This window comes from Oenanthe melanoleuca, chromosome 1A (genome assembly GCF_029582105.1).
Source record: "Oenanthe melanoleuca isolate GR-GAL-2019-014 chromosome 1A, OMel1.0, whole genome shotgun sequence".
Taxonomy (NCBI): Eukaryota; Metazoa; Chordata; class Aves; order Passeriformes; family Muscicapidae; genus Oenanthe; species Oenanthe melanoleuca.
Window position 1 is genome coordinate 22031328 of NC_079334.1, and position 21971 is coordinate 22053298.

At 52.0% G+C, this 21971-nt stretch overlaps 1 protein-coding gene across 1 annotated transcript; it reads left to right on the plus strand.

The window, feature by feature from the left end:
* Nucleotides 1-836: 836 nt before the first annotated feature.
* On the plus strand, nt 837-21342 carry MICALL1 (MICAL like 1). Its single transcript, XM_056482250.1, has 16 exons — nt 837-1032; nt 6974-7022; nt 9021-9162; nt 10278-10381; nt 11079-11206; nt 13431-14011; nt 14526-14589; nt 15264-15649; nt 15924-16402; nt 16845-16979; nt 17307-17433; nt 17778-17868; nt 18241-18314; nt 18722-18836; nt 19167-19213; nt 19506-21342. Exons 1-16 carry the CDS (start codon nt 887-889, stop codon nt 19625-19627), a joined length of 2790 nt encoding a protein of 929 aa, XP_056338225.1. The 5' UTR covers nt 837-886; the 3' UTR covers nt 19628-21342.
* The last annotated feature ends 629 nt before the right edge of the window (nt 21343-21971 follow it).

Sequence of the window (21971 nt, forward strand, 5' to 3'; positions counted from 1 at the left end):
GAAGACGCTGTCCGGCAGAGCTGGGGGATGCTGAGCAGCCAGCTCAGTCTTTACAAAACCGACACAATGTTTCATTTCCTTTTTTGCTACAGAGTAGTTTTGCTTGGGATTTACATCGCAGTTTATCACTGGCACTGAGTGGGGAGATTGTACAAACCAGTCTGATGATTTATTTTTCACTTGTTACAGTTCTGGGACCGTAGAATGCTAGAATGTAACAGTGGGGTGAAGGAAGGAGTGTAGAGCCCATACAAAATAACTGCAGAGAGTGAACTCTCTTAAGTATTTGGAACCGGTAGCAGTAAACTCAACATCAGTGTGGTGGTTTGGTCTTCCACAGCTGAAGGTGAAAAGAATGCTAAGCCAAATAAAGTGGCCTTTAAGAGTGTGCTTCCCCCGCTTGTCAAACCCTGCACAGCAGCTCTCGTGACAATCCATCGCCTCGGCGCGGTGGTTCCTGACATTGTATCGCACTCTTCCTCCGCTTCTTCCAGGGCTTCCTGTGAAGCTCTGCCTGTGACTCCAAGTGTCTTGATCTTCAAAGCTCCCCTTGGCCCTGAGCCTACCCTGGGAGCCACCTACGTCCCAGATGTACTCCACTGCCACGGCTTCTGCCCCAGGACTGCTGAGAGCTGCCTCTGCCTGGAGCAGCCTCTGTCTAAGCCTGAGAGGGATCCAGAGCTCAGGGAGCCGGCCGGTTTTCAATCCAGCCGAGTTCAAATTGCACTCAGGCCCAGCTTTGTCCCCGAGGTGGCAGAGGGTGCTGTCCCCGGGCAGCGCCGAGCCCGGGCGCTTCCGCGGCGTGTGGGGCCCGCCCCCGAGCCCCGCCCCGGGAGGCCCCGCCCGGCCCGGGCTGGCGGCGGCGGCGCTGGGAGCGGCCGCCCCGATGTCGGGTCCGCGGGGCGCCCTGCAAGCCTGGTGCCGCCGGCAGTGCGAGGGCTACCGCGGCGTGGAGATCCGCGACCTCAGCACCTCCTTCCGCGACGGGCTGGCCTTCTGCGCCATCCTGCACCGCCACCGGCCCGACCTCCTGTGAGTGAGTGCAGGCCGCGCCGTGCGCGCCGCTCGCACCGGGCAGCGCCGGCCCCGCTGCCGCCCGCGGGCGCTGCTGGCTCGGGGAGCGGGGCCGCCGCGGCTCGGGACCGCTGGGAACCCCCTGCTGCAGGGGCTGGGCTGCCTGTGCCCAGCAGCGATCTCGGGGGGCTCGCAGGGGTTTGGGGGCTGGAGGAGCCGTGGGTGACGGCTCCAGGGCTGGCAGGGAAGCTCCCTGAGCGTGGGCATGTGGGGCTCAGAGATCGTGTCTCCGTTATCTCCGGATGTGTCTCCGTTGTGCTGATGTGCAGGTAGGGGATGCGCTGAAAAAGATGCTGTCGAGAAGTAGTCGGGTACTGGGAATGATGGATTCTGTAATTCCCAGGCAGTGCTCAAAGCCAGGTTGTATGGGGCTCTGAGCAGCTTGGTCTAGTGGAAGGTTTCTCTGCTCATGGCAGCAGGGTTGGAACCAGATGATCTTTCAGGTCCATTCCAAGCCAAACCATTCTATCACTCTGTGTTTCAGCAAATGACCTTCTGACCTGGTCCTGCAGACCTGTCAAGGTCAGGGTTAGCAGAAGTCCTGTGATTTAAGGCTGCTGAGAGCATGGATGTGGACTAGGTCCATTCACCCAAATGAGAGTGGTGCCTACCAGAGAAGAGACATGGTGTTGGTGTCTGGGTGCAGGGGTGTTTTGTCTCAGCAAGAAGTGAGCTTTCACACTTCAGGAGGACCACAGGCCTGTCCTGCACAGGGACATTCCCAGCTGCCAGAGGCAGCCACTCTGAAATGTGCAGAGGCCTGGTTGCTGCTTGTATTTGCTTCTAGCTTTCTCTGGATTCCATAGTGAAAGCAGGAGGTAGCAAATGCCAGTAGGGGTATTGATCCTCTCTAGTCTCCCCCCAGCTTGGGTGTCTCTGAGGGGGAGTGTGAGTTTCAGGAGGCAGACAGTGAATTTGGGATTGCTTGGGGGCACCGTGTCAGGCTGGAGAAACTGGCTGAGCCGCTGGAAGGAATCTGCCCCGACCTGCTGCTGTAACCCCGTGTGCCCCAGCAGGGCTGGGAATCCGGCGCCCATCTGCTCTAATCCTCGGTAGCCCTTGCAGGGCAGGTAGGCATGGCCCCACCCCGTGTGCCTCCGGCGGGCACGGCTCCTTTGCCTCCCGCTGAAGCCGGCAGGGGCGATGAGCCCCCTGTCACGTTCTGCTCTGGGACTGCTGATTCTTCATCAGAGGTTGCCCATTTTGACCAAGTTGCCTTTCCTGAGCTGGCCCCAGGAAGGTCTTTTGCCGTGACAGCAACCTCTGTCAGGCAGAGGTGACTGTGACACCACTGTGGAGCTGTGGGGTCCATGAGAGGGTGAAACAAGTCGGTGTTCTTACAAGCTGAAGCTGAGCAGGTAGGCTGGAAACTGAACACCTGCTGTCTTTCAGATGGTTGCCCCAAAACCCTCAGCATGGTGTTCTGGAATGACTGAGAGCCAAGATGTTTTGTGTCTTTTCATCACTCTGGGTCTTGAAGGAGTTGTGTGGTCTTGTGTCCTGCAGCTTTTGGATAGTATGGCTCACTCTGACTAGCTAGAATGGAGCCTCTGGAAGTGCTACCAGATACAAGGCTGCTGGGTGGGAAGAGGCAAATTAAGGACAGAAACACTTACAATTATTAATTTTTTTTTTGTAAATGGCACAGTAACTGGGATCTGAAAAGCAGAGGTTCAGTAAAAGCTTATGATAAACACCACTAAAACCACCTGATGGTTTCCCATTAACCGTATTTACCATCCCATTAAAGCAGAGGCTGCTGCTCTTAAGTTGTCAGTGGGCTTAAATCTGCTCCTGGCAGATGTCCTAACTACATGCTTCACAGGTCCTGTGCACGAGCTGCATTGTAGAGACAAAGCCCAGGGCCTTACAAGGACATGGCATGCTGTAGAAGGATTTTCAGACTGCCGTCAGGAGAGTAGCATCATTTCGTCTGATTCCAGCTTCTTCAGCCTGTCCCGATTTGGAAGTGGGAAGATTGGATCAGAGGCAGTAAATCTCCTGACGGCAGAGGAAAAGTGGTTGCCCTTCCTTTCTTCTAAAGTGCTTTCAGTCAGCCCAGTAATGGGACTTGGCAGGGATCTGCCAGTGTGTTTCTGACCTTGAGTGATCTTCCTTTGTGCAGGGCTCCCCTGGCCCGCAGGAGACAGCTGCACTGCTCCCCAAAGGCTGGAGTTCCTCTGCATGCAGCTGCCTCCCTGCTTCCTGCTGGCTTCCTCTGGGATTGCAGAGGGGAGGAATGGGCACATCCACAGGAGAGCTGAGCTGAAGCTCTTCTCTACCTGTGTGACACCTCTGCCACCCTGATCCCCTGGGCAATGCTGGTGTGGTGGCTGTCAGACTGTCCAGGTTTTCTGACCTTGTCTGGATGCACCCCTGTTGTGCTACTGTGCTGGGAGGGGACACACTGAGGAAGACAACCATGTGGGTAAGTGAGACCGAGGACAGTTTTCCACATGACCCCTGATTTGAACACAATCACCATGGAATAAGGCAAATGGCATTGGAGGGACGCTGCCCTGGAGAGCTCTGGAGCAGCTCCTGCAGAGCTCTTGGAAACACTACAATTTTGGGCTTTTTGAAAGAAGTAGACTGGAATTCCTCAGTGTCTACTGCATCCAGCTAAAGGTGTCTTGAAGTGACCAGCAAGAACGAGGTGCGTACCTGTAGGATCTGTGTGTTGAACCATGCAGATGAAAATCCCTGACTCTGCTGTTGTAGGCACTTCACTTGGCTTTGTTACCTTGCTGTCTCAGTCAGGGGAATGGGAAACTTGGATTTAGCCTCTGAATGTGCTGCTGGCTATGTGATCTGGAGATGAGACATTTAATCTCTTCTCTTCCCTTCTCAGTTAAGCTGGCAACATCCAGACCAACTTGACAGTGGACTGTGGGGATTAATGAGTTTGTTTGCTCAGTGTTCTAGAAATCTGAAGCATGAAATTAGTGTTTACAAGGCATTTGCTACAGCTTAGTGAAGCAAAGAGCATCTTTCAGCATCCCAAGCTGCACAGCCTCCCTGGCGCTCAGGGGAGGATCTTGGCATCCAGGGGTGAGAGAAGAATAAAGGAGTATGACACATGCCTTTGAAGTGCTGGGAGAAATGGAGGCTTGAGTAAAACAGGAGATGAGAGCTGTTTTAGGAACGCTGTTTTGTGTCCCTGGAGCCGTGGGTTTAGTTACAGGCAGGATCACAAATCTTGTTTGTTCCTTCCCATGTACAGCCTGCATTTCCCTGACAAGACCTGGAAAGCTGAATGGCTTATTATGTGGCACTGCCTTAAAGTGCTCATGATTTATATTTGAGGAATCCAGGAATTTGCTCTGGTTTTAGCTGTACGGCACACCCTTCCCCCTTCCCTGGATCTGCTGTGCTCCCTGGCAGCTGCCCTAAACCCTGGAGTGCTTAGTGGCTGTGCATGTATCTAATTAGGTAAGTGCTTGGGATGTTATTTGCATAGAAATATTACTCCAGGATATGGTACAACACTGGGGTTTGCTGAGTCAAGACAGTTGTTCAGCTGGGATAGCCAGAGTCTTGCCTGTTCTTAGATCCAATCCCTTGGATGGATATTTTGGCAGGAGAGGAGGCTGAGCAGGGCTGGATGAAAGACTGCTGAGATCAGGGCAAGGAAATAATGTGACATGCAGCCACATGTCACAGAATTGTGAGATGGCAAGTTCTGGGCTCTCAGCAGAGGAGACAGTTTATAAAAGGGAAAGGGGTGTGTCTGGAGTGGCTTTTCCCCGTGCCTGAGAGGCCATGCTCCTTGCACATTGGTACTGGGAGCTTGCCTGGAGCCACAGGGATGCCATGTGACCAAATGGAATATGGGAGTGCTCGTGTCAGGAGCAATACAGGTCAGTGTGGTCCTGCTTGGCCTATCAGAGAGGGAGCTGGAAAATGCAGTGGAGAGGAACTGAATAAACTGATCCCTGGGGCCTTGTACTGATGGACTTCAACGTCTTGGGTAAAGCTGTGTCTGCAATCCTACATTAGTGGAGAAGAATCTTCTATTCCCTTGCTGCTTGGTAACCCCTTGATGCCTCTTAAGCTTCACATCCTCTCTGCTCGCATCTGCTGTTCCTAGTGGAGTTGCCTTGGTTTATTAAAATAGCTTTGGTTCGCTGGGGCAGAGTGGAATGGACATGATGTTTTGTCTGTCAGAAAATTCTCTCCAGCCCAGCCCAGCAAGGAGTCTTTGAGCTTCCAGCTACACCACTCCCATATCCTGAAAGTGAAGGCATTCAAAATGAAGGTCATAAATGTTTTGAGGGCAGTTGATATATAACTTTGCTGTCATTACTTCTCCTGTGTTCCAAGTTGGCATTTTCTTTAAAAGGAAAAAAAAGATACTGCAAGGTTAAAGGACTTTTCTTGGCAAAAACAAAACAAAAACTTAGGGAAAAAACATCTCCCATTGGAGACTAGTTATAATTACAAAAATGGTAGTGGTTTTGACATTAAAGCATAGGCTGCAGCTGAAGCCTTTGCTCACCAGCATGTAGAGAAGGAAAAGTTGTATTTTGAGCAGTCTGAGCTCTGTGCATGTATTCCATGAGCTTTCAGGAAGGTAGCAGAGCTGCACATCCAACCCACCTTTCTCTGTGTCTGCTGCATTTGCTCCCACAGCAGCCTGGTTCGTCTGTGAGGAAACAGCACCAGCAGCCTCTCGCTTTTGAACGGAGGAAGTGTGATTTTATGGTGGTGTAGGCAGCCGGGAAACCTTCCTGAGCTCATCACAGACTTCCTCTGCAGCTTTGGGAAAGGATGGGGGATGGAGGAAGGAGGTTTCTGTACCCCTCTCTGGTGCTACCTCTCCTGGATCCTGCACACCACCTTTGGGGTGCAGAATGCATTCCCCCCTCTAGTCTGAATTGTCCTTCTGTGTTGATCTCCTGAGCTTTGGCACCTCTCTGTGGTCCACTGGGGTGGTTTGTTGACCCTAAACCTCTCTGGACTGTGTCCTCCCGTGAATCCAGCTGGCAGGTACAGCAGGCTGCTGCATGAGGGTTTTTTTGGTAACAAAGCTGAGATCTTTGCAGGAAGGAGCTGTAAAAGCTGTGCAGTGTGATGCTGTTTTCACACATTATACCCACGCAAAAGGCATAACTAACTCCCTCCTGCATTTCCCCCTCTTTTGAAAGCCTGCAGACTGCTTTAGCTTTCTGCCCTCTGCTTCCCTGGTGAAGGCAGCTAATCAGTCCCTGTGGCCAGGCTGAACTGCCAAAGGGCTCCAGGGGAACAAGTGAAATGGGATGGAACAAATTAATTCCCTGGTTGGAGACTGCTGGGATTCCATGAGCACCTTGCATTCAGCTCCAAGGGCTGCAGCTGAGGATGGTTTGCTGTACACTGTGAATGTTTGGGGAAAAGAAAGGACAGAAGTGCAGTTTAAGATCTTGTGTGTCACCCCAAATTTCTTGAGGTTTGTCTAAGGACCCTCATAGAGCCACCTGTATCTGTCCCTTCTTTCTCTTAAGATGAGGGATCTATATCCCCATCCTCCATTGTTGTGCCAGTGGCCTTGGAAAAGCAAGTTTGGGATTATGTTGTGCACTCTTTGGTGCAGCTGTGTGTGGTGCTAATTGAAACATGGCCCTGGTATTTCTGCAGCCTTTAATCTCAAGGGCAGAAGAGGGTAACAAGTGACAAGAACGACATTTTAATTTCCTGGTCACCACCCATTTGGGACTCGCTTTCTTTTTTTAATTGCAATTTCCCTTTGGTTTCCTTGTCCCATTACAACCTGAAATCTGCTTTGCTAAGGTTTTGTTTATTTAGGATCTTATGTGTTGAGTTGTTGTAAGGTTGGCTGTCCTGGGAATCTACATGTGATGGCATAGGGGCATTTTTTTTCTCTGCACTTCATGTGGTTGTTTTGTGTTTCTCATTTCAGAGACTTTGATTCTCTCTCCAAGGATGACGTCTATGAGAATAATCGCTTGGTAAGTCCCAGTTCTGCAGTGCACAGAAGGAAAAAGTGATGTGAGAATGACTTGATGGAGGTCATGTAGCGTCTGAGGAATCTGTGACACTGCTGAGGGTGTAAGAAAAATCTGTATTTGTAAGTAACAGGCAGGAGCTCCTCTGGAAGCAAGGCAATCTGAAACATCAGCTTCCACCCTGGTTATCCTAATAGCTGCCAAGACAACATCTCAGGTGAAGATTTAAGTAGTGCAACATTTTCTTGACTTCAGTTTTTCCAGATTTACAGGTAATGAAAGCAGCAAGCTAGTTTTACTTCAGGCATCAGCAGAGAGGAAGGTTATGCTAGACCCTGGTCTGCAAATGTTCCCTTCCTGCTTGGGACAGCTGGAGCCAGTAGTAGAAACAGGCAGTGTGGAATGGGGAGGTTCCCAACTGCAGGGGCTAATGGTAGGACAGAGCAGCAATAGCCCTGTTGTTTTTTTAAATGAGAGAAAGACCTAATTGCTGCAGGCTCCATCTGATAGTCTGTGGAAAGGCACAGCCCATCACCTTACCAAGATGAGTTTTGCTACATACAAGTATCTTAAGGGTGAACGTTGAGGATGAGGCCAGAGTCTTCAGTGGTGCCCAGCAACAGGAGAAGGGGCAACAGGTACAAACTGAATTACAGGAATTCCTCAGCTGAATATGAGGAAAAACATTTTTTCCTGTGAGGGTGTCAGAGTACTGGACTAGGCTGTCCAGAGAGGAAGTGAAGTCTCTTGCTCTGGGGATAATTTAAACCCCAACTGGATGTGATTTTGTGTCACCTGCTTTAGGTGAACCTGCTTTAGCAAAGGCTTGGACTCGATGATGTCTGAGGTTTCTTTCAACCCCAGCCGTTCTGTAATTCTGTGATTTGGGATTTACAGGATTAGGGCTGTCCAGCTGTGTCCTACACCAGCTGGCCTCTTTCAGTCACTAGCAGCTTTTTCCATTCAAGACCCACCCAATGGGTATCTTGTCCTATTAGAGACTTCTCAGGTGGGGTCTCTCTTCACTCCTTGCTGCTTGCAGCCTTGTGTTCAGTAAGACTTAGTTCAGACAACTAGTTTAAAGCCAGATTGAGCAGATTAGGATGTCCATGGGGGGCATTTTTATACCCCTAGTTACTGCAAATATCCCATTTTCTTTTGTTTCTCCATTCCTTTCCTTTATATCTCACACACTGCACAGCTCCTCCTGCCCCAGACACTAGGCACCTTCAGTCTTTACACACACTCAGTACCTTTACCTGTGCACCTGTACCTTACCATTCAGTGCCCAAACCACTCTCATCTCCTCCTGGCTTTCTTCTCTTCAGGCCTTGCCATAATCTTGCACCCCTGAAGATCAATGGAAGATCAATGTGGCCCTTGGCTCAGCAGAGGGATGGCCAGTGTAGAGACAGTAGCCCACACACACTGCTAAGTGGGAAACTCTCCAACAGCTTTTTTTCCTCCTCCATTCCTTCCTTTTGGGTAGCCATGTATGCAGTTGGAGGAGATGGGTGCTTGCTATCACAGTGTCCTTGTTTATGCTTGCTGAGACACAGAAAAGTACTGAAAGTACTGGCATGTGCATGGCAGGGTGCTGGATGTTGAGCCAGGATGGCTCTTTGATTGTGAGAGGGGAAGGTGTGGCACCCCAGAGCATGAAAGGATGGGCAGTCAGTGTTTCTGTGGGGTGAGCATTTGGGGTGGCTGGGGACATTGCCCAGTAGAGCTCAGTGTCACTGAAGTATCTGCCAGCCAAGACTGCCAGGCTCTTGAGTGAGGGCACTGCTGGCTTAGCTGAAAAAACACTGGGATTTTTTTTTCAGTGCTTCTGTTGCTACTTTTTTTTAGTCAAGCAGCATGTCTGGAAGCCTCTGCCTGTAAGGGATGCCATAGGCTCACTATTTAACCTTCCCTGGGGTTCCTCTCAACTTGATACTTCTGTTATTTTTCGTGAAGCATCAGTTTTCTTTCCTAAATGCCTCTGTGGTGTTCCTGCAGGCCTTTGAGTTGGCAGAGCGGGAGCTGGGCATCCCAGCCCTGCTGGATCCCAATGATATGGTCTCCATGAAAGTCCCCGACTGCCTCAGCATCATGACCTATGTGTCTCAGTACTACAACCATTTCAACAACCCCAGCCAAGGTAAGTGTCCTCCCACCCCTCAGGCTTCCAGTTTGTCACTGTTTGAATACAAGAAAACCCAACAGTACCTTGTGCTTCCTCCTTCCTGTGGCAATTGGGAGCTGTTTGTGGGGAAGGGGGGAGGAGCAGGTGGTACCTGCCTCTCCTGCATCTTGCTGGTGCCCCTGAGGAAGGCCTGGAAGAAAGAGTGCATTGGGGTGAGGTTTCACAAGAGGTGTGAGGTGATGTAACAGCTCAGGCTGTGGAAAAAGAAACGCCTTTCTCCTCCCTCTGCAGCTGCATTCCTGCCAACTTGGGTTGGGCCACCACCCCTGGTGCTCACCAGAGCCCTTTGTGATCTGCTCTAACCCACTGAAATAAGAGAAAGCTAGATAGGAGCCCATCTACCACAGCTAATTTTTATCACATGGGTATTTGTAAAGTGACTGGAGGACAGAGGGTGTAAAGCCAGGGTGGAATGTTTCAGATCAGCTCATCTGCCCCTGCAACAGCAGCCTGAGTTGAGTACTCTGAGACAATTCTTCCCAGGCATCCTTTGGTTGGGTGGAGATGAGAGCTCCAGGTCTCCTCTGTTTCAGTCTGTAGCCACAACATCAGATAAATCTCTTCCACTTGTATATGCTTCTCCAGGGATGCTGGTCTCCCAGACAAGGAAATCCTGCTGGGGCCTGGTGTGTGAATTCCAGCCCTGACAGCATGAGATGCTTCACAGACCTGCTGACAGCCTGGAAGCCCTGGGGCCCAGTGGGTCACAACAATACCTCAGCAGCTACCCCAGCTGCCCTGGGCTTTGAGCATTGCTTAGGGAGTCAATTACAAAGAAGCCAAGTAGCACGTGATGAGTAAATAAAATCACAGTGGGAGGCTGGTATCCCTGGGCCACAGAAGGGGATCCTCAGCAGGCCAGGCTCTCTGGCAGCCTCACAGCTGACCCATTATTAGATTATGTTTGTCTCTTCCACCTAAAATAAGCACTGAAGTTTTGGGAGCGGCAGGTCTCATCCTATGTCACAAGGCTGGATGACTTTATTTCTTTTCCCCTCCCCTTCTCGCACATGGATGGTGTGAGTCACCACTGTTCTCCATGCCTCATCCTCCTTCCCTCTTGCCTCCAGCCAGCGTCCCTCCGCCTATGAAGCGACCAACCTCTGCCTCCTCTCCTCCTCTGCTGTCCCACAAGACGCCCGTGGCTGCAGTTGAGAGTCCTTCAGCACCACAGGTACCTAATTTCTTGATTCAAAGACAGCCTGAGGAAATGGTAACCCCTGCACTGTGGGTGGGGAGATAGGAGAAAGCCTGTCACAGAGCCATGGATATCTGCAGGGGCCTGCCTGTGTATTTTGGGAGTGAGGGCTGTTTGGGATTTTGTTTCTTCGTGGGATCCAGCTGAGAGTGATTCTTCTCTATGAGTCTGTGGACTGTAATTTGTCCATGGCAGGCAAGAAGTTGGGAGATTGGTGCTGGATGGTTCCTTGAACCACTCAGGGTATAAACACCCTCCTTCCTATGTGGGGACAACCCTGTAGATGAGAGGAGAGCAGGAATCTAGAACTAGAAGGGCAGGAAATACACCTTTTACTTCAGATTTTAGCAACAGTCTGGGATAGGACCTTTTTCAATGTTTTGAAGGACCCTAGTGCATGGGGTATAGATTAGTCCCTTCCACAGCCCTTCAGCTGTAGATAGGACCAAGGCACCTTTTGGAGTGGCCCCTTCTAATTTGGGAAGAGGCAGCCTGGCCATTCCTGGGCTCGAGGGCAGCTGTTGTGTGCATTGTCAGCCCCTGAGGTCAGCCCCTGAGCTGTGCCCCGAGCCCTCAGCGACAGACCTTGCCCGGGGAGCAGCTGCTCTGGAGAATCGGTGGTTTGGGGAGCAGCTTGGCCCCCAGGCTGAGCTGGCTGTGTGCTGTGTCCCAGGAGGATGTCCCCTCGGAGCGCTCGCAGCGCGGCGCGCTCAGCAGCACCTGCGCAGCCTGCCAGCAGCACGTCCACCTGGTGCAGCGCTACCTGGCCGAGGGCAGGCTCTACCACCGCCAGTGCTTCAGGTACGTCAGGCCAGGCTGCTGGGCCGCCTCTTCCTGGCACACCGGCCTCTGGGGCCTGCTGCACCCCATCTTCGAGAGTCTGCGTCCCTGGGCAGCCTGGAACGTGAGAAACTGTGCTTGGAGTGAGAGTGAAGATGTTCCATTTGCCTGCCAGCCCCCTGTCCCAGAGATCTGACTAGCCCCTTGTGCCCCTGCGCTCCATTCCTATCCTGCTCCTTGCCTCCCTTTCTGACTTGTGCTTTCCCACTTCACCTCCTTGGAATCCCAGTCTCTTGAGCTTCTTCTACCTCCATAAAAAAGGATGCTCTGCTTCTCTACCACCTGCCTATGCAGGACCACCCCCCTTCACCTTCCACTGAGGTCCGAGCCATGACATCATCCTACAGACCTCCTTCCACCTACACTCCACATCCTTAACTGGATATACAGGCTTCCATGCTGCCTGGGTGGTGCTGAGCTCCCAGGGAGCATGTGGAGAGCTGCAGACTGTTAACAAACTGAGGAGTGAGGCTTTACACGTCAGCAGCTCTGTGGTTACTCCCTGAGTGCAGGTCCTTACCTGCAGCACCTGTGAAATCATTTCACTTTGCTTTCCCTGCTGTGGTGATGAGGAAATGAGATCTCTCCCGTGGGCCACAGGACAAGGGTTGGCATCTGAGAACAGAAACATTGAGCCACTGATGTGGGAGGCCTCGTTCACCTGCCTAAGCCAGTTGGGGATGTGCTGTAGAAACAGTGTCACAGGAGGGGAGCTGAGCTGGGGCCCACCAGGCTTCCCATCTGCAGCTAGGACAAAAGCAGAAGTTTTGGGGTGCAGGTACAACATTCCCACTGTCCTCATGGGCCAGGAATAGGAGAGGTGCCATGTCTGCCATGGCACAGCTCATGGCCCTTCAGACTGAGCAGGGAGATCCCTGTAATTTTATCCCAAATTTTTTGCCTCCTGATTCTTTTCTTGTCTATTTTATGTTTTGGGGTTTTTTGTTTTTTTTCCTTTGCTGATTCATGGACAGTATTTGTTCAGAAATGTCCTGTGGCAGTGGTTACCGTGGGCTGATGGACATAAACCCAAAGCAAACCACTTTCTCCCCTTGTCTGAGTTTTCCACCTCATTTCATCATACCCCTTCTCTCCAGAGTCCCTATGTCCTCACACTTCTGCTGTCCATTTTAAAGGAAATCCTGATCAACTGGATGTCCAAAGCAGAATTCCTTGCCAAAATTATCTGCTGGCAGCATAGGGCAGCCAGCTGCTGCAAGCACCAGGTATTCAGACAAGAAGGAACAAGCTTGGTTTTCATGGGAGTGCTTGATCAGCCCCTTGCCTTTGGCTGTCTTTGACGTATTCTACCCACCTCCCTTCCCAGGTGGAGAAGGACTGACTGGGTTGCCAGTGCTTTGTATCATGCTGTGCCTGGAGGGCTTCATTAGGAAGCTTCAGAGGCTCAGTGGGGGGAAGAGTGGATGATCCAAGGAGATGTGGCAGACAGCAAAGGACAGGGAAGCTCTTAGCCCAGTTTCAACAGGCAAGGCAGAGTGTAAGGATGGCCCTGCTGCATAATGCCTTTGTCCTTCCAGCCAAATGCTGTGGCCCAGCTGGATGCCATGGTCAGCGGTACTGAGGCTGAGCATGAGACCAGGCCAGGCCTGTGTGTTCCTTCTCCTGAATATTCTGGAAGCCTCCAATGCAGTAATTTTCCAAGTTGAAGTTAATGTAATTTTATTTAATAGTCAGCATTGGGGAGTGGTTGTTTTCAAATCTATCTGACAGTTCTTTAACATGCCATGACCCTTGGCCCCCACAAGGCGGCCTGTAGCCTCCCTGTGCCAGTTCTGAACCAGTTGCTCCCTAATTCTAGTTGATATTCACTGTTTCATGTCTGTGAATGGTTGATCCTTCTCCCCATTCCAAGTGTGGAAACCACATTATGTCCCAATACCAATTGTCACCCTTCCACATCTATTAAATCCTTTCTGAGATGAAGGAGGAACCCAAATGCATGCAGTATTTGAGTTGTGAACTTGCCATGGGTTTCTACAGTGGCCCAGTTACATTTCTCTACTTCTCTTCTTTCCCAAATGACTTCCCCAAGGGCACTCTAGGATTTAATAACAGGGCTAAGAACTAACTCTGTGTCCCTACAAGGGTCTTCCAGGTGTGTTGCCTTCTGTGAAGGGCAGGATGCCATCCCCTGTCTCATGGTGCTCTCTCTTCTCATTGGCAGATGTAAGGAGTGCTCCAGCACACTGCTCCCAGGGTCATACAAGCCTGGGGCAGAGGCAGGGACTTTTGTCTGCACGCAGCACCGTGGTAAATTGGCCGTGAGTGGGAAGGCAGAGAGGAGGCACAGCCCAGAGCGACAGTCACCAGAGCTAAGAACTGAGACTGGGGCTGACAGCATGGAAGAGAATGCCCTCCAGGCAGCAGCAGAGGTGGGGAAGGATGATGGTGACTCCCAGGAGAGTGTGGCAGAGACCCCTGCACCTGCAGAGAACCCTGCTGGCCCAGCAGAGAAGGACAGCACAGCCAGCAAAGCGGAGACACTCCCACCCCCTGCTCACCCTGGCAGTGGGGCACCTGTCTCCCAGACTCCCCCCAGGCCTCCAATCCCCAGCAAGCCTGCAGGGCTCACCCAGGACAAAGGCAGCACGCTGGATGCACGGCTCAGAGACTCGCGCCCCACCCCAGCTCCAAGGAAGGCCACCGATGTGTCTGCCCTCTCCCCTCCACCCTCCCACCCTGTCCCCCGGCCCAGGTCCACTCTGCAGGGCGAGGGCAGCGAGTGTGGGCCTGCCATGGTGAACGGTAAGAGGGCTTGTGGTGGCTGGGGTTACCCTCTACATCCTCAGTGGCCAAGGTGGTTGGCTGAGTTCCTTTTCTGCAGCCTGACGCTGTTCTGCCTCCAGATAAATCTTGGGCTCAGACACCAGGTCTTTGATTGCCAGCAATTGCCAGCCATAGCAGGGAGAGCAGTACTAGTTTTCCTGCCTGTCTGCTCACTTGTATTTCTCCAGAGCTCTCCAAAGGCAGCAAGCCAGTGTGCAGGGAAGATGGTACAGCTGGAGGAGTTTGCAGGTGTGGGAACAGAGGGGCATATCAGTTCTCCAGGTGCAGCACCCAGGGTAAAGTGGGGAGAAAAACAGAGAGGGATGTTTGGGGTTAGCTGGCTGCATTGACTGTGGGAGAAATGCCATGAGGTCTTCAGTGAGTGGGAATAGCCACCTTCCTGTGGGAAGATATATAAGAGGTGCCTCATGTTGATTTAACCTCTTTCTTCATGTCCTTTTGGTGTTGTGACAGTCTGACTCTGTCTTTCTAGGTCGAGTACCTGAACCCAGCCCCCCAGTCCCAAAACCTCGAGGGAGACCCTGCTCCTCTGATCGGTACGTGCCTCTGTTTGCAGATCACCTGAAAACTCCATAGCAAGGTGGGCCTATGGGAGCAGCACAGCTATGGTCTTCTCTCCCACCTCCATCAGCTCCTGCTCTTAGGAGGATGTAGGCTTTGTCCAGGTGTCTTTTCTAATAGGTGCTAGCCAAGCATGGTTAGGCTGACAGTATTCATCCATATCTCCCAGGGCATTTGTCTCTTTTGTAAAGAGTTTGAAAGCTTCAGAAAGGTGTTTCTGTAGCACAGGCAGATTGCCGAATGCCTTCTGAAATGTTCCTGCTTGTGGGTGCTGAGAAGGGGACATTTGTCTGCCTTGTGGAGGGTTTGTCTTGGGAAGGACAAATAAAGGTGGGAAGACTAGCTATGCTGATAAAGCTCAGCCTTTACCATTGCTTAGCAGGTGGAGGCTGTAATATTGAGATACCAAAACACTGGGCCCAGCAGGCAAGTCAGGCAGGCTGTGTTTCCCTAAGGCCTGTAGATTTGCCCACAGAGAGTGAGACACTGTGTCTGGGAACGCCTGGGGCCATCCTTGGATGAGAAAGCTGCTTCTGCATGGGAGACATCCTGCTCCATCCTTTCTTTCCTCCAAGAGCTAAGTCTCTCTCCAGTGCCTTGCCACCCCACCTTGTCTCTGCCATCTTGATTTTTCTTTCTTTTCTACCAGTGGTGGAGCTGCTGCAAAAGCCAAGGACCCACCATGGATGGCCTTAGTGCAAGCAGAGCCCAAGAAGAAGCCAGCTCCCCCTCCTCCCCCAGGCAACAACCAAGAGACTCCAAGTAGGACTTCAGAGGAGGAGGATGGGGAGGAGCTGGGGAAAGCCAGGAGTGAGGAGAGCAGGTCTGATACAACAGAGCCCAAACCATACAACCCCTTTGAGGAAGAGGATGAGGAGGAAGTGGAAAGTGCTGACACCCAAAAGAGCACACCTGAGCAGGAGCAGAGCGAGACTGCTGCCAAACCTCTCCACCCCTGGTATGGCATCACTCCTACCAGCAGTCCAAAGGCAAAGAAGCGGCCAGCTCCACGAGCCCCCAGTGCTTCCCAGCTAGGTGAGCTTCCTCCCGTTCCTTTCTCCCTCCTCTGCAGCCCCTGTGCATGCCCTTGGAGGTTCCCCCTTCCCAGGTGCCTCTGCATCACCCTGGCAGGTCAGGCCTTTGTGCACTGATGGTTGCATTAGTGCATTAGCCATGTCCTCTCTACCCACTGGAGCACAGCATTTGCAGGCAAGATTTTATGCTGACCCTTGCCTCCAGTGTATGCCACCCTCCCTTTCTGTCCTGGCTGTCTCTTCATTCCTCCCTGAGCTCTCCCTTTGCTTTGCAGCCCACCACCCCATCTCCAGGCTGTCACACTCTGAGCCATCATCCTCCACCCCATCTCCAGCTCTCAGCCTCGAGAGCATCAACTCTGAGAGTTCAGCCAAGGTGCTGGGAGACACCGATGAGGCCTCAGTGCCCAAAAGCTCCTCCGAGCCCACTGTGCACCTGCCAACAGCCGCCAAGACTTCCAGTGCAGATGCACCGCTGGCCAGTGTCTCCTCCAGTGAGAGCCCTGCTGTCCCAGCCAGCCTCTCCACCAACTCCTCCTTCTCCTCCTCCAGCGAGCTGGCCAGCCTCAGTGGGGAGATACAGCCCAGCACCCTGCACACCAGCAGGAGCATCTCCACTAGCAGCCTAAAGACCAGCCCCAGCCGGCTGCCCCCCAAGCCTCCAGTTGGGGCTAGCCCTACACCCATCCTCTTGGCTTCAGATGGGGGTGCTAGGAGCCCCAAGACATCTTCCTCACCCAAACCACAGCTGAAGGTGAGATGATGACCTTCTCCCCATCCAGATCACAGGGCTCTTCTTCCCCATCCATCACTTGGTCACAGGGGATCTGTGAGCCAGCTTGCCCCTTTGGTAGGCTTGGTGTGTGCAAGCTTCAGGCCTGTGTTAAATGGTGGCTCTGCTTGTACTCTGCCTACGCCATGTGCTAGAGCAGAGGCAGGATATCATGTAGTCTGAGCAAATAGGAAGGGAACCATGAAGGGAAATCTTTCAGCATGCTTGTGAGAGAGGCTGGGAAACTGATGTCAAACAGGAGCAGTCATTTTTTTGACTAGGTGCTTGTGGAGATGAGTGCTGTGTTCCTCCTTTAGGAGGCTGTGGGGCAGGACAATCCCTAACACTAACCTGTCTGCTCATTCCCACCTGTTGGGATCCCTTCCCTTCCCTGGATGCTCATGCTTTTGTCCACCCTTTCCAGTCTTCCTGCAAAGAGAACCCCTTCAATCGAAAACCATCCCCTGCTGCCTCCCCCTCGGCAAAGAAACCTCCCAAGGGCTCCAAGCCTGTGCGTCCTCCTGCACCAGGCCATGGCTTCCCACTGATCAAACGCAAGGTAAAAGGGCTCTGGGGAGCAAGGAGGGAAAAGCTGGCTCTGTGCTATCCCCCAGGGCTGTAGCAGTCTGCAGGCACCCTGCTGATGCATGTGTGGGCAGGGATTGCAGCAGCTGGCTGTGGCTGGCAGGGAGGGTGTGTAGGATACACCTTCTTCATGAAAGCACCGCGATCTTCCTTTGCTCCAAGTGGGGTGGGGAGTTTAGATCCACACTCTGGTGGAATATTCTGTTGTCCCTCTGCACTTGTTAGTGTTGGCCAACCTCTGAATTATCGTTGGAAACTGGAGTCTGGTGGTAATGACAGTGTCTGATTTATGGTTTGGCAGGTGCAGACAGATCAGTACATCCCTGAGGAAGACATCTATGGGGAGATGGATGCCATTGAGCATCAGCTGGATGAACTGGAGCACCGTGGGGTGGCCTTGGAGGAAAAACTGCGCAGTGCTGAGAATGGTGTGTGGGTTGGGCTGTCTGTGGGTGTGGGGCAGGACAGACCCTAGGGCTGCCCTCTCTCCAGCCTCCAGTGACTTCCTCCCTGCTGATGCTGGGGTTGGAAGAGCACAAGAGGCTGTGCTGGCCTCCAAAATTGGTCACAACCTTACCCTGAACATGGAGATGTCCCTAGAATGGAAACAGGTGGAGAAGAGACAGGGTCTCTCTGAGCCTCAGAAATAGGCTGAGGTTGGGTTGACTCTAGCCCAGTATCCCTCCTCTGGTTTGGCAGAGCACAGCCTGTTGCAGGGGGATGGGATCCACCAGGGCTGGGAATGGCTCTGAATTGTCCCTTTGCTTGGCAGACAACCCTGAAGACAGCCTGCTTGTAGATTGGTTCAAACTCATCCATGAGAAGCACATGCTGGTGCGCCACGAGTCAGAGCTCATCTACATGTAAGTGTGTGTGCAGGTGTGTGGAGAGGCACTGACTCTCTTGGGGAACCCTTTCTCAGCCCTCCTGAAATGGTGCTTCCAGGGCAGATCCTGATAGGGCCTCCTTGCCTAGAAAAGGAGTAAGGGCAAGCATGTCTGTCCAGATGCACTGAGAACTGACCCACAGCATCACTGACCAGAGCCTCTGCAGCATCCACTCCAGGAAGGCCTTGAGCAGCCAGGGCTGGTCCTTACTGGTCCTTGGCTCCCTGGCTATACTGGATGAGATCAGCCTCTTGATGGTCCTTTCCAAGCTCACTCTGTACTTTGGGATGATGTTCTGCCTCTCTGGAGCCTTGCAGTGCTCCCCGACATTTCCCTCTTCCTTTGCAGCTTCAAGCAGCAGAACCTGGAGCAGCGACAGTCAGACGTGGAGTATGAACTGCGGTGCCTCCTCAACAAGCCAGGTAAAGCACCACTCTGGTGTGCTTACCCCTTGTTTCATAGAATCATAGAATATATTCTGTTGGAAGGGACCCACAAGGATTATTTTCCTTGGGCATCATCTCCTCTCTCTCTAGATGGATCTCAGGTGAAGAGGGGCAGATCTGTAGGGATGCCAATGAAATCAGGTGGCTCTAGAGGCTCTGTCCCATCTCAGCATATGTCCCAGCCTCGTGCAGGGACTTAATCCTTTTGTCCCTAGAGAATGCCACATTCAGGGCTCTGTCCCCACAGCACTGCTAGCCCAACTGGCCCTGCAACATGGCAGGGTAGAAGGGATTGTGCTGGAGATCTCTGCCCCGAAGCTCTGAATTTCAGTGCTCCTTCAGCCATGTAATTGCCTGTCCTTCCCTGGGGTTTGGCTGGGTAGAGAAGGACTGGACCGATGATGACCGAGGGAGGGAGAAGGTGCTGATGCAGGAGCTGGTGACCATCATTGAGCAGAGGAATGCCATTGTGAACTGCCTGGACGAGGACCGGCAGAGGTGAGTGAGGAATGGGGTGGGCTGAGGGAGAAGGGAAAAGCACACCCTGTCTGACTCAGCGCCACATGAGTGCCTTGTGGGAGTGTCCAAAGATGTCCATGCTGCTGATATCTTTCCAAGACTTTGCAATCCTTGTCTCTTTGATTTGTGTGGGAAAGACAGTACAGCACGTGCAGCATGTGGGATTTTTCCTGCTGGTTGCAAATGCTCACAAGACAGTGATGGATCTGCTCCTCTATGGCTTCTAAGTAGGAGGCTCTCCAGCCTTAAACAATACAGCAGCTGTTTTCAGGGCTGAATTCCTGACCTCTTTCCCATTCTTTCTTTCAGAGAAGAGGAGGAGGATAAAATGTTGGAAGCCATGATTAAAAGGAAAGGTAAGAAACAAATGGGAAGCTTTTTGGAGTGATGTTTTCACTACTGACCCCAGTAAGGGGCAGCACGAGCCGTTTGTGAAATTGTGTGCAGGAGAGATTGAATCTATTCTGCGTAGACTAGGGAGACTTTCCTGTAGGGCCAATAAAGTTAGAGGCACAGTTGTGCTGCACACCCCTGTTATCAGAGGAAGTGTGCATACAGTGGAGGGCTTTGATTCATGACTCTCACTGTTGTCCATTGTCTGTATAACTATTGACATCCCACAGTAACAACCTCCCTTTCCCACCCCAGAGTTTCACAAGGAGACTGAGACCGAGAGCAAGAAGAAAGGCAAATTCAAGCCCATGAAGGTGCTTAAGCTGCTGGGTAACAAGCATGACTCCAAGAGCAAGTCACCCAAGGAGAAAAGCTAGAGCAAGGGAACACCAGCAGTGCGAGGGAACCCTGACTCACCTCTCCCTGGCCCTGGCTCGCCTCTCCCCCTGCTCCCTCCCCAGGCACCAGAGCTGCCATCCCAGGGAGATGCCAGCCCTCAGCCCAGAGTGGGTGAGAATGACCAAAGCCCTCCCCTTCCTGAGGCTGTGGGGGAGGATGACCATACCCTCCGTGGAGCCTTGTTAACAAGGTGGGGAGAAAATGGATTTGCTTTGCAGATATGTTACCCAATTGTAACATATCTAAATATGTTACATATCTCTTTTCATTAACTGAGAACAAGCAAAGAGTTTCGTGTTTGTGGGAAAACTTGCACTAACTGCACCCTGTCCCTTCTCCCGCTCTAACTGTGACAGTTCCACGTGCCTCTGACTTCTGCCAGGAAGGGACTGGGCCTCCCTGTCCCTCCCTGTCCCTCCCTGCCTGCCCACTCTTGTCCCTTTTCTGCCCGTTTTTAACTTCAGGAGAAAACTGACATTAGAATCAGGATCCTTTGGGTTTTACTTGCCTAAACTAAAAGGTTAAGAAAATACTTCTGCATCACAAGGCTCTAGAGCCATAGCCAAAAAAAACAACTGGTGCCCTATTTATTTTGAGCCGTCCCCTCCCTCGAGTGCCAGGGGTGGGTGGGCTCCGTCCCAAGGCTGAGAGGACCCAAGGGGAGGCATACAGCTGCTAGGATGTAGCTCATGTGCCCTACTCAGGAACCCCACTGCTGCTAAACACTGCTGACTCTGCTGCCTTCCTGGGGAGGGAGGACCTGTTCCTTTCCCAGGCAAAGGCAGAAAAGCTCAAGATTGACTGAGTGCGGGTGAGGGGCACTAAGCTTGTGTCCCTGCTCACCAGTGCCACCCTTGAGCGGCAGGGGAGAGAGGCGTGGTCACAACTGACCTTTACCCAGCTTCATCTGTGTATAAAGTGTGCAGATGTGGCTGGTTATTTTTTACACCTCCTTTACTAGATGAATTCAAACCTATCCTAAAACTTTAAACCCTTTATTTTATTTGTCATGTGTGTGCGTGTGTGTACATCAGAGGAGGGAAGGGGGGGGGCAGTGTTCTTCCAACCATCCCTTCTTCCTTACATTTTTGTTTCCTGCCTTCACTTCCAAGATGATGAGTTATTTATTGAATTATTGGATCAGTCTGAATTAGAGTTTCATGGGTGTTTGGTTGGTCAGCTATTCATGCCTTCTCATTAGCAAATTAGACATAACCAGCCCTGAGCCATCTGCTGCAGTCTCTTCTACAAACCCAACAGGCTTTAGCCAAAATGCTCTTGGAGCAGTGCCTTGCAAGGTGGCTGGTGTAGCATTCTGGAGAGGGATCCTCATTTCCCAAAACCAGAGGGACCCAAGCCCCTCCTCAGTCCCAGCGTGGCCCCATGGCTGGGAGCTGGCCAGCTCAGCCCTGCGCTGGTAATGCCATCTCACCCTTGCCATACCCAGCAGGCTGATGAGGAGCAGTGGTAGGGGAGGGGAGATCCCAAAGCACAACTCTTCTCCAAGGAGAAACAAATCTGCTTTAGAGCCTGCTCTCGCATCACTGTTGCCAAAGGCCATTGGGATTGCTGCAGCTGACACCCCTTGGCCGTGTGCCCGGTCAGAAGTTTGATTTGTAAATTATACTGTACTAACTCCATGACTTCCATTCACCTGAACAGAAATAAAAGAAACATTGGATTTAAAAAATTATTGTGGATTAGGTTTCTGATTCCTTTGTGCACTCATGCTGTCCCAGGGCCAGGGCATGCTGCCTGGCTTTGGAAAGTGGCTGGGTATTGCTAAGAAGCTGAGGATGAGATCTTCAGGAAATTGGAAACTGGACGTTATGCTGGGATTTGCACAGGAAAAGCAGGGCATCATGCTTCAGTCTGTTGGAGGACAGAGGTGCAGGTATTTATGAGGTGAGCAAACAGCCATTTGCAGTCTGTGGGAATAGAGTGGCTGGTCTGCATACCAAGCTTTCAGGAACCAAAAAATCACAGCAAGGCCCCAGCAAAGAGCAGCAGGCACTAGGGTGAAATCTCAAATCTCCTGTTCCTGTTGGCACAGCTACGTTCCTGAGCCCCTGCCCAGTATGCTGCCACCAGAGGTTTGCTGATGCTGCAGATCACAACCACAGTGACCTGCAGCAATGCCAAGGACTTGTGATTGTACAAGGCTGTGCAGCTGCATCTTCCTCCAGAGACATTCCCAGAGCCACAGGGCCAGGAGCGAGCAGGTTACAGCTGTGGTGGCAGCGTGTTCTCATACTATCACCAGAAACCTCCACTTCTGGGCAGATGGGAAGGAATGACATTTCTATGGATGGATTGCTGTAC

Coding starts and splice junctions, on each gene's coding strand:
- MICALL1 (XM_056482250.1), top strand. CDS start 887: ATGTCGGGTCCGCGGGGCGCCCTGCAAGCCTGGTGCCGCCGGCAGTGC. Junction 14,012..14,525: donor TGGGCCTGCCATGGTGAACG/GTAAGAGGGCTT, acceptor CTGTCTTTCTAG/GTCGAGTACCTGAACCCAGC. Junction 15,650..15,923: donor CCCCAGTGCTTCCCAGCTAG/GTGAGCTTCCTC, acceptor TTTGCTTTGCAG/CCCACCACCCCATCTCCAGG.